Raw genomic sequence first — 11,837 nt, forward strand, 5'->3', positions numbered from 1 at the left:
TCTAAGTTTATTCCCCCCCCCCTTGCTACATTGTAGCAAAATGCAATACAACTCTGAATAGAAAAAAAGTTACAATAAATCTTTTAATATTAGACTCCTGTATCACTCTGTTCAATCCAGGTTTTTGGTCATGGGATAAAGTCACAGGTTAATGATGCACAATTATGCTGTCATAACCTTTTTTAAAGCTGCAGGCCGTGTTTTCACACTTCTGTGACCTGAAACATTAATCTCAGGTGGGAGAAGTCTCAGGTAAGCGAGAGACTATAATCGGGATTATTTTAAATACCTTACAGACATTGCCTCTTACTCATGCCGTGAGAACAAGGTCGAGAAGGAGATACAGTAGATGGAGAGAGAGGGACAGACATGCCATCTAGGAGAAAACATAAGGGGGTCCAAAGTTTTTGGCACTGGGGGAAAAAACTTCTCATTGGCTGAGGAACTTCTCATCTAACTACAGTTGTCTACTTTCCTGCTACATGTTCACTGGAAACTAGCACAAGTGAAACTTTTAGTCATTTTATACTCCAAAGACTAGACATGTGCAAAAGGAAAAAATTTGTTTCGTTTTAATTTGTTATTTAATTAATTTCGTTAAGTTAGATTCGTTAAATTTGTTTTCGGAATTCGATCGTTTTCGACCGAATTCGAAAAAACCCGGCCGAATTAGATCGTTTTCAACCGAATTCGAAAAACCCGGTCGAATTCGAAAACATTTCTACTGGATTCGATAATATTTCTACCGGATTCGAATTCGATCATATTTTGATCAGATTCGAAAATATTTCAACAGAATTCAATAATATTTCATCCACTATCGTTAATATTTCAACCAAATTCGATGATATTTCAACCGGATTTGAAATTATTTCCACCGGATTTGAAATTATTTCCACCGGATTTGATTGTATGTATTTGATTACATTCTATTAAATTATATTCTGTTCTTTACTATTCTTTTGATTTTCATTCTATTGTTTTATTATTTTATATTCTATTTTATTGTATTCTTTTTTAGAAATCGATTTTATATTTTTTAGATTTTGATTCAAATTTGCTTTCAATGTTCATTCGAATTTGTTTTCGATCCGAGTTGTTTTCAAATTCGATTCGAATAGAATTTGTTTTCGAATCAGATTTGAATTTTTTCGAATTTCGTTCGAATTTCGTTCGCGTTTTTTCGAATTTGTTTAAATTCGTTAATTTTGTAATTCGGAAAATGTCCGAATAATGAAAAATTTGTCCGAATTCGTAACGAAACGAAATGCACATGTCTACCAAAGACATGCTGGTAGGTTAATTGGCTTCTGTCTAAATTGGTCTACTATATGAATGTGAGATGGGGACATTAGATTGTAAGCTCCTTGAGGGGAGTGACTGATGTGAATGTACAATATATATGTAAAGTGCTGCGTAAATTGACGTTGCTATATAAGTACCTTAAATAATAATAATACCACCGTATTTATCATGGTGCTTGTTAACCACATAACCCCCGGACCATATGGCTGGTCAAAGACCAGAGCACTTTTTTACGATTCGGCACTGCGTCACTTTAACTGACAATTGCGCGGTCGTGCGACGTGGCTCCCAAACAAAATTGGCGTCCTTTTTTTTTCCCCACAAATAGAGTTTTCTTTTGGTGGTATGTGATCACCTCTGCGGTTTTTAGTGTTTGCGCTATGAACAAAAATAGAGCGACAATTTTGAAAAAAATGTATATTTTTTACTTTTTCTAATAATATCCCCCCAAAAATATATAAAAAAAAAATTTTTTTCCTCAGTTTCGGCCGACACGTATTCTTCTACATATTTTTCGTAAAAAAAATTGCAATAAACGTTTGGTTTGCGCAAAAGTTATAGCGTTTACAAAATAGGGGGTAGTTATATGGCATTTGTATTAATTTTTTTTTTTTACTAGTAATAGCGGTGATCAGCGATTTTTATTTTTTACTTTTTTTTTTCTCTGGTACTGCGACATTATGGCGGACACTTTTGACACATTTTTGGGACCATTGGCATTTTTTTAGCGATCAGTGCTATAAAAATGCATTGGATTACTATAAAAATGCCACTGGCAGGGAAGGGGTTAAGTATGTTCCCTGGGTGTGTTCTAACTGGGCTTTACTCTGCACCTTTGCCTCCTGGGCACCCAAAAATGCCAGGATATTATGCCATAGGGTGTAAGCCGCCTGGGTGCATGGGGATGTATAAATGTACAAATTTCTAAAGGGAACTGAACCGTGATGGTGAATTTTTTAAATCTGCGTTTTATGAGATGAACAGAGACAGCAGGGGATTCCTTATCGTTCTGTATTCATCATATCGCTGTGTTCCCATCTGCTTTCCTGTTTCATGTCACTGTTATTGTGTTTTCTCATACCGGCTGGATGAATGATCTGCTCCGTTCAATTTTATAATGTTTGATATTTCACACTCGTCTCTTCCTTGTCCCTGTGTAATATCTCCATTCATGCTTTACTCATCTTGGGGTTTTTTACGTTACCTCTGGGTTTAAAGTCAACCCTTGGTCAGGCTATAGACATTTTAGAATCTACATGGTCTTAAGAGACAGAAAATTTGTTAAAACAAACACTCATTGATCTTTGTCACAGCAGATGCTTTGAAGTTGTTTAAGTCATTATCTCTCAGCAGTTCAGGACTCCCTCCCAGCAGGAGCTCAGCTCACCCTGATCCACCTCCCAGCAGGAGCTCAGCTCACCCTGACCCACCTCCCAGCAGCAGCTCAGCTCACCCTGATCCACCTCCCAGCAGGAGCTCAGCTCACCCTGATCCACCTCCCAGCAGGAGCTCGGCTCACCCTGATCCACCTCCCAGCAGCAGCTCAGCTCACCCTGATCCACCTCCCAGCAGGAGCTCAGCTCACCCTGATCCACCTCCCAGCAGGAGCTCGGCTCACCCTGATCCACCTCCCAGCAGGAGCTCGGCTCACCCTGACCCACCTCCCAGCAGCAGCTCGGCTCACCCTGATCCACCTCCCAGCAGGAGCTCGGCTCACCCTGATCCACCTCCCGGCAGGAGCTCGGCTCACCCTGATCCACCTCCCGGCAGGAGCTCGGCTCACCCTGATCCACCTCCCGGCAGGAGCTCGGCTCACCCTGATCCACCTCCCGGCAGGAGCTCGGCTCACCCTGATCCACCTCCCGGCAGGAGCTCGGCTCACCCTGATCCACCTCCCGGCAGGAGCTCGGCTCACCCTGATCCACCTCCCGGCAGGAGCTCGGCTCACCCTGATCCACCTCCCGGCAGGAGCTCGGCTCACCCTGATCCACCTCCCGGCAGGAGCTCGGCTCACCCTGATCCACCTCCCGGCAGGAGCTCGGCTCACCCTGATCCACCTCCCGGCAGGAGCTCGGCTCACCCTGATCCACCTCCCGGCAGGAGCTCGGCTCACCCTGATCCACCTCCCGGCATGAGCTCGGCTCACCCTGATCCACCTCCCAGTAGTTACTCAGCAGCTCCTCCCTCCCAGCCATATTTACTCGCCCTAATCCACCTGTAAAAACGCACTGCATGCTTTTTCTGCAGCTTCTACATTGATGTCTATTGAACCATAAAAGCAGTATTCACTGACCCTTGCACAAAAATGCATTGATGTGAATGTGTTACATTGAAACCCATATTAAAAATGTCCTGCGTTTCTGCAAAAAACAATAAAAAATGTATTGGTGGGAATGGAGCATTAAGTATGCTTCTTAAACTCACTGTGGAAAGGCTGTTTTTTTATCTTGTCTTCTCTGATCCTCTCCTTCTTCCACTGCCCTCAATGAATCTGATAGCACAGAGCCTTGGGGGCACTCGGCACATGGAGAGTATCCCAGGGTTGTTGGTGCTTTCTCATCTCTTCTGCAGTGGTTGCTGAATCCCAGCAGTGACTAGGAAGCTTAACTCGCCCTGCTCCCTTCTCCCAGCAGTGACTAGGAAGCTTAACTCGCCCTGCTCCCTTCTCCCAGCAGTGACTAGGAAGCTTAACTCGCCCTGCTCCCCTCTCCCAGCAGTGACTAGGAAGCTTAACTCTCCCTGCTCTCCTCTCCCAGCAGTGACTCCGAAGATTAACTCTTCCTGCTGCTGTCTTTAATGTTGATTGGGACCTGGGCAAAAAAATTCTTGGGGGGGGGCATGCAATTTCTCTCCCCACCTGCTCTGAGACATACAATAAATATGAGCTAGACTTAAAATCAGTTTACTGTATCAGATCAGGCAGTGATTGGGATTGGTTGCCAGAGGTTACAGCATATCATTACCACTTACTGACTGGTTGCTAGAGGTTACAGAACACATTACGGTTCACTGATTAGTTGCTAGAGGTTACAGCACATGATTTCTGCTTGTTGATTGGTTGCTAGAGATTACTGTACAGTAATACTGCTCACTGATTGGTTGCTAGAGGTTACAGCACATCATCTCTTCACTGCAGAGGAGCATAATATACATATGAATACTGCCAGCTCTCGTTATTTACATATGAATGATGGTTAGTTACGTGTACACACACAGGGTCTGCAGATGTGTCGTCTGTACACAACATTAGGGCAGAGCTGGGCAGCATTAGTAGCAGCACTTCACACTGAGATATCAGGACACAGCAAAGGACTAAAACTTCAAGAGACAAGGAAATGTAAACTGGGATAGTTGGCAAGTATGAGGCAGCTGCTTTGAGCCCCACAACAATGACAGGGCCCAGGGCAGCTTCCCCTTTTGCCTTGCCTTAAAGACTGCCCTGCTGCTACCAACTACCAATAGTGACTTGGCAGCTCTGCTCATCCTATTCCACCATCCTAGCAGTAGCTCATTTTTTTAACCTGTACCAAGATAGTCCAATTGCCCCTGTCCTTTTTTGGGAATTTTGGTTTGGTCCCCAAACTTCCGATTTCTACATTTCTAAATGTGATAGTACTATTATTTACATTATCTTTTATTTTGAGTACTGTTTTAGAAGCCATACTGAATTTTTCATTCTAGCAGTAGCTCTGCAGCTTAACTCTCCACTGCTGAGAAACCCGCAGGGGGGGGAGCCACAGACCCAGGGCAGACCCGAGGGTCACAGGCACCTGGGTACAGAAATATTTCTGGCACCCCCACATGGGCGGGGTCATCTTACTAACTCCTCCCCTTTACACATGTTACTATGACTCAAACACAGAGATGCTCCCCTAAGAAGAAGTCTTCATTAGTGTCCCCCATCAGAGCCCCCCACAGCAGGTGTCCCCCATCAGAGCCCCCCACAGCAGGTGTTCCCCATCAGAGCCCCCCACAGCAGGTGTCCCCCATCAGAGCCCCCCACAGCAGGTGTCCCCCATCAGAGCCCCCCACAGCAGGTGTCCCCCATCAGAGCCCCCCCACAGCAGGTGTCCCCCAGAGCCCCCCACATCAGGTGTCCCCATAGATCAGTACTTGTCCAAAAGATCCCTGTAGCTCGAGCGTGCTGGGAGCAAAAGCACATTACAGGGGGCGGGGCATACGTGGCATCTTTGGTTACTTGGAGGGTGGCACTCGGAGAGCATTTCTGGGAGTGCACGGGATGATTGGCAGCAGCTCCGGCCAACCCAGAAGCCTCTCATCACACCGCCTATGGTAGAGGGGGCGGGGCAGACAGGAGACTGCTCCATGCACACCCGACAGAATTAATTAGTGAAGATTAGTGACGAAACGTGTTCCGGTATTAGGCTCCGCTGTGGTACCCATGCCGGATTCCGGGGACAGCAGGAGGTATGCTCCCTTGTCAGTTGCCAGCGGAGAGAGCAAGCGGGATGGAGAACCGCAGCACCCACTACATGCGCTCTGCCTCTGGACACGGACAAGGAGGAGAGAGGGGAGCACTTTGGAGATTCGGCGCCCCCACCCCTGTGGCGCCTGGGTGCACCCTGCCTAGGATCGGCCCTGCATAGACCTTTCCAAGACTGCTATCTATCCTATAACTCTTCTTTTTGTATAAAAACAACAAGGCCTAAGCTAAGCTTTTCCTTTAACACTTCCTCCTATTCCTCCACAAAAATCATATTACTCTTTACTACAGGAGGTGATCTATCTGGAGGCTTTTTATCTAGTGAAATGTCAACCTCTAAAAGCCGATCCCAGACGCTGTGTTATCTCAGCTGAGCCATCTGGAATTGATACTTATCAGAATGGCAAAATAAATAAGACTGCAAATCCGGCAGTTTTTGAACCCAGGCCATTGCTGCCGAAACCTTATTGGTGAAAACTTTGAACAACATCGGCTTACAGCAAACATTTAACCGATGCAAATGCTACTCTTAAGGCCCGTACACACGATCGGATATTCCGACAACAATTGTGTGATGGAAGGGTTTTGCCGGACAATCCGACCACCTGTATGCTCCATCCATCAATTGTTGTTGGAATTTCAGACAACAAATGTTGGATAGCCACGCTCTCAAATTGATTTGGATCGAAAATCGGAAAGCACAAACACCCATGCTCCGAACTAATGCTAACCATCGGACAACATTAGCAGAAGTTGCCCAAAGGGTGGCGCTAAAGAGCAGAAAAACTACGTAGTTCCGTGTGTGTTGGCTGAAAAATTTCCATGATCTGTATGCAGAACAAGTTCACAGCCAACGCCCTTCGGTCAAAAATCTACGGATTTGTCCGATGGAAATCCGATCGTGTGTATGAGACTTTATAAATCCGTCTATGAGGGAACATTTGAGCCGCTAGTCAATGATAGAATCGCAACTGTTACATTCTTAATAATTTGTTTCTTTAGAATTTTTGGCAGTGTTAAACATTTTGTGGATTAAGAAGTTAATAATGAAATTCAGATGAAGTTAGATTCAGAACAAGTTTTATGCATTCAGATGTCCCAAGCGGACTCAGAATTGTGGAATTTTATGTTTGCCACTTTGGATTCCCAAAATGCTTTTTAATAGAAAGGGACCAAAGATGCTCCATTTATTTTATTATTTTTTTTATTTTTATATTTGTTTCAGTTGTTTTCTGGGCACCTTTAGCTTGACTGTCAGTGTCACCTGGTCCCACCCTTGGGCCCCTTTCGTACTGAGGAGTTTTCCAGGCGTTAAAGCGCTAAAAATAGCGAAATAGAGAGGGTTAGGGTTTCCCATTGAAGAATATGGCTAGGACACAGGAATTGGAACAGGGACCTCCCCCAAAGGTCAGAAGGCGGGTTCCCATAGATCAAAGGTCACAGGGCGTGGCTGACCCACCACGACCAAAGTGTACCCCCTACCCCAACTAAGTCAGGGAATGAACAAGTCGGGGAAAGCGTCTTGAGGAGTTTTTCAGGCGTTACAGCGCTAAAAATAGCGAAATAGAGAGGGTTAGGGTTTCCCATTGAAGAAAATGGCTAGGACTCAGGAATTGAAACAGGGACCTCCCCCAAAGGTCAAAGGCGGGTTCCCAGAGGTCAAAGGACGTGGCTGGCCTACCCCAACTAAGTCGGGGAATGAATAAATCTCCTGCAAGCAGCATCTTTGGAGCGGTGAGAGGAGCGGTGTGTGTATACTGCTCCTTCACCGCTTATTTCCATTTAAAACAATGGGAAACCGCGGTAATACCACCCGCAATGCGCCTCTGCAGAGGTGCATTGCGGGCGGTACTAACCCTTTATCGGCCGCTAGCGGGTGTTTTAATACCGCACCGCTAGCGGCCGAATCCCGCAGCAATTCCAACAGTATAGCGCCGCTATTTTTTAGGGGCGCTATACCGCCACCGCGCCTCCCGCCCCAGTGTGAAAGGGGCCTTAGTGGAAGGGTCTCGGTCTGTATTTTTTGGTCCATCAACTAACTCGGCAGGCAGAACTGCAAAGCGCTTCTTAAACCATATCATTACACATACAGGTGCATCTAAAGAAATTGGAATATCACAAAGTTTAATTTCACTAATTCAATTCAAAAAGTGAAACTCCTATATTATATATATATATATATATATATATATATATATATATATATATATATATATATATATATATATATATATATATATATATATATATATATATATATATATATATATATATATATATAATATATTATACACACACATACACACACACTTGGGGTGGGGGCCTACCACGAACTTCTAAAGGTGGGGGGGTCAAACGAAAAAAATAAACGGGGGGTGGCCGGGCCCCTTACAGGTTTAATGCATGTAAAGGGCTGATAATTACTGTATCTGCAGCGCATGGCACTTTATTGTGAATTGTAAGTCAGTTGAGACGTATGCCCTTTTCTGATGGTCAACAAAGTGTCCCCTTACGTTGGTGGTCAGTGGAGACTGGCTCCCTTAGATTGGTAGTCAGTGGGAGAAGAACCCCTTTACGATGGTAGTCAGTGGGAGATGGACCCCTTTACATTGGTGGCAAATGGGAGCAGGGCCCCATTCCTCCGATGGTCAGTGGGAAAATGCTCTTCGCATTGGGGGTCAGTGGAAAAAATGTTCCTTGCATTGGTGGTGAGTGCAAAGAATGTTCTTTGGCGGTCTAAGGAAAGCTTGTACCTTAAATTGGCAGTCAGTGACAAGAATGCTTCTTATATTGGGAGTCGGTGGGAAGAATGCTCCTTATATTGGGAGTCGTGGGAAGAATGTTCCTTACATTGGGAGTCGTGAGAAGAATGTTCCTTACATTGGGAGTCGTGGGAAGAATGTTCCTTACATTGGGAGTCGTGGGAAGAATGTTCCTTACATTGGGAGTCGTGGGAAGAATGTTCCTTACATTGGGAGTCGTGGGAAGAATGTTCCTTACATTGGGAGTCGTGGGAAGAATGTTCCTTACATTGGGAGTCGTGGGAAGAATGTTCCTTACATTGGGAGTCGTGGGAAGAATGTTCCTTACATTGGGAGTCGTGGGAAGAATGTTCCTTACATTGGGAGTCGTGGGAAGAATGTTCCTTACATTGGGAGTCGTGGGAAGAATGTTCCTTACATTGGGAGTCGTGGGAAGAATGTTCCTTACATTGGGAGTCGTGGGAAGAATGTTCCTTACATTGGGAGTCGTGGGAAGAATGTTCCTTACATTGGGAGTCGTGGGAAGAATGTTCCTTACATTGGGAGTCGTGGGAAGAATGTTCCTTACATTGGGAGTCGTGGGAAGAATGTTCCTTACATTGGGAGTCGTGGGAAGAATGTTCCTTACATTGGGAGTCGTGGGAAGAATGTTCCTTACATTGGGAGTCGTGGGAAGAATGTTCCTTACATTGGGAGTCGTGGGAAGAATGTTCCTTACATTGGGAGTCGTGGGAAGAATGTTCCTTACATTGGGAGTCGTGGGAAGAATGTTCCTTACATTGGGAGTCGTGGGAAGAATGTTCCTTACATTGGGAGTCGTGGGAAGAATGTTCCTTACATTGGGAGTCGTGGGAAGAATGTTCCTTACATTGGGAGTCGTGGGAAGAATGTTCCTTACATTGGGAGTCGTGGGAAGAATGTTCCTTACATTGGGAGTCGTGGGAAGAATGTTCCTTACATTGGGAGTCGTGGGAAGAATGTTCCTTACATTGGGAGTCGTGGGAAGAATGTTCCTTACATTGGGAGTCGTGGGAAGAATGTTCCTTACATTGGGAGTCGTGGGAAGAATGTTCCTTACATTGGGAGTCGTGGGAAGAATGTTCCTTACATTGGGAGTCGTGGGAAGAATGTTCCTTACATTGGGAGTCGTGTGAAGAATCTTCCTTACATTGGGAGTCGGTGTGAAGAATCTTCCTTACATTGGGAGTCGGTGGGAAGAATGTTGCTTACATTGGGAGTCGGTGGGAAGAATGTTGCTTACATTGGGAGTCGGTGGGAAGAATGTTGCTTACATTGGGAGTCGGTGGGAAGAATGTTGCTTACATTGGGAGTCGGTGGGAAGAATGTTGCTTACATTGGGAGTCGGTGGGAAGAATGTTGCTTACATTGGGAGTCGGTGGGAAGAATGTTGCTTACATTGGGAGTCGGTGGGAAGAATGTTGCTTACATTGGGAGTCGGTGGGAAGAATGTTGCTTACATTGGGAGTCGGTGGGAAGAATGTTGCTTACATTGGGAGTCGGTGGGAAGAATGTTGCTTACATTGGGAGTCGGTGGGAAGAATGTTGCTTACATTGGGAGTCGGTGGGAAGAATGTTGCTTACATTGGGAGTCGGTGGGAAGAATGTTGCTTACATTGGGAGTCGGTGGGAAGAATGTTGCTTACATTGGGAGTCGGTGGGAAGAATGTTGCTTACATTGGGAGTCGGTGGGAAGAATGTTGCTTACATTGGGAGTCGGTGGGAAGAATGTTGCTTACATTGGGAGTCGGTGGGAAGAATGTTGCTTACATTGGGAGTCGGTGGGAAGAATGTTGCTTACATTGGGAGTCGGTGGGAAGAATGTTGCTTACATTGGGAGTCGGTGGGAAGAATGTTGCTTACATTGGGAGTCGGTGGGAAGAATGTTGCTTACATTGGGAGTCGGTGGGAAGAATGTTGCTTACATTGGGAGTCGTGTGAAGAATCTTCCTTACATTGGGAGTCGGTGGGAAGAATGTTGCTTACATTGGGAGTCGGTGGGAAGAATGTTGCTTACATTGGGAGTCGGTGGGAAGAATGTTGCTTACATTGGGAGTCGGTGGGAAGAATGTTGCTTACATTGGGAGTCGGTGGGAAGAATGTTGCTTACATTGGGAGTCGGTGGGAAGAATGTTGCTTACATTGGGAGTCGGTGGGAAGAATGTTGCTTACATTGGGAGTCGGTGGGAAGAATGTTGCTTACATTGGGAGTCGGTGGGAAGAATGTTGCTTACATTGGGAGTCGGTGGGAAGAATGTTGCTTACATTGGGAGTCGGTGGGAAGAATGTTGCTTACATTGGGAGTCGGTGGGAAGAATGTTGCTTACATTGGGAGTCGGTGGGAAGAATGTTGCTTACATTGGGAGTCGGTGGGAAGAATGTTGCTTACATTGGGAGTCGGTGGGAAGAATGTTGCTTACATTGGGAGTCGGTGGGAAGAATGTTGCTTACATTGGGAGTCGGTGGGAAGAATGTTGCTTACATTGGGAGTCGGTGGGAAGAATGTTGCTTACATTGGGAGTCGGTGGGAAGAATGTTGCTTACATTGGGAGTCGGTGGGAAGAATGTTGCTTACATTGGGAGTCGGTGGGAAGAATGTTGCTTACATTGGGAGTCGGTGGGAAGAATGTTGCTTACATTGGGAGTCGGTGGGAAGAATGTTGCTTACATTGGGAGTCGGTGGGAAGAATGTTGCTTACATTGGGAGTCGGTGGGAAGAATTCTGCCTACATTGGTGGTCGATAGGAAGAACATTCTTTACATTGGGAAGAATGCTCCTAAATTAGTAGTCAGTGGCAGAAAAACCCCTTTACATCGGTGGTAATTAGGAGACAGGCCTCATTGCTCTAGAGCAGAGAGATGCAATTAGCGGACCTCCAGCTGTTGCAGAACTACAATTCCCATGAGGCATAGCAAGACTCTGACAGCCATAAGCATGACACCAGAGTCAGAGGCATGATGGGAATTGTAGTTTTGCAACATCTGAAGGTCCGCTAATTGCATATCCCTGCTCTAGAGGTCAGTGGGGGGAAAATGCTCTTCATGTCAATGGAAAGAATATTCCTTACTTTGGTGGTCCGTGAAAAGAATGTTGCATACAGTGGCGGCTGCTGCTGATACAGATAAATAGATCACTGGGGTGAGATTACTTATTTGAAAGTCAAAAATTGCTTATTGCTCAAGGAGTCCTGAGAAACCTCTGGAGGAATCTGGGGAACAGGGAGCCTGTTCTATGCTCCTCTTTCTTTGTCTCTTCTCTCTCTTTTCTGTATTTTTTGCTTATCTCTCTTCCCCCTCTTTTTTTTCTA

At 45.5% G+C, this 11,837-nt stretch overlaps 1 protein-coding gene across 1 annotated transcript; it reads right to left on the bottom strand.

The window, feature by feature from the left end:
* Positions 1–2,651: 2,651 nt before the first annotated feature.
* Positions 2,652–3,500, bottom strand: LOC120915799 (keratin-associated protein 10-2-like). Its single transcript, XM_040326597.1, has one exon. The coding sequence runs from the start codon at positions 3,498–3,500 to the stop codon at positions 2,652–2,654; it is 849 nt and encodes a 282-aa protein (XP_040182531.1).
* Between the last annotated feature and the right edge of the window lie 8,337 nt (positions 3,501–11,837).

This window comes from Rana temporaria, chromosome 10 (genome assembly GCF_905171775.1).
Source record: "Rana temporaria chromosome 10, aRanTem1.1, whole genome shotgun sequence".
In the NCBI taxonomy this organism is placed as follows: Eukaryota; Metazoa; Chordata; class Amphibia; order Anura; family Ranidae; genus Rana; species Rana temporaria.

Coding starts and splice junctions, on each gene's coding strand:
- LOC120915799 (XM_040326597.1), bottom strand. CDS start 3,500: ATGGCTGGGAGGGAGGAGCTGCTGAGTAACTACTGGGAGGTGGATCAG.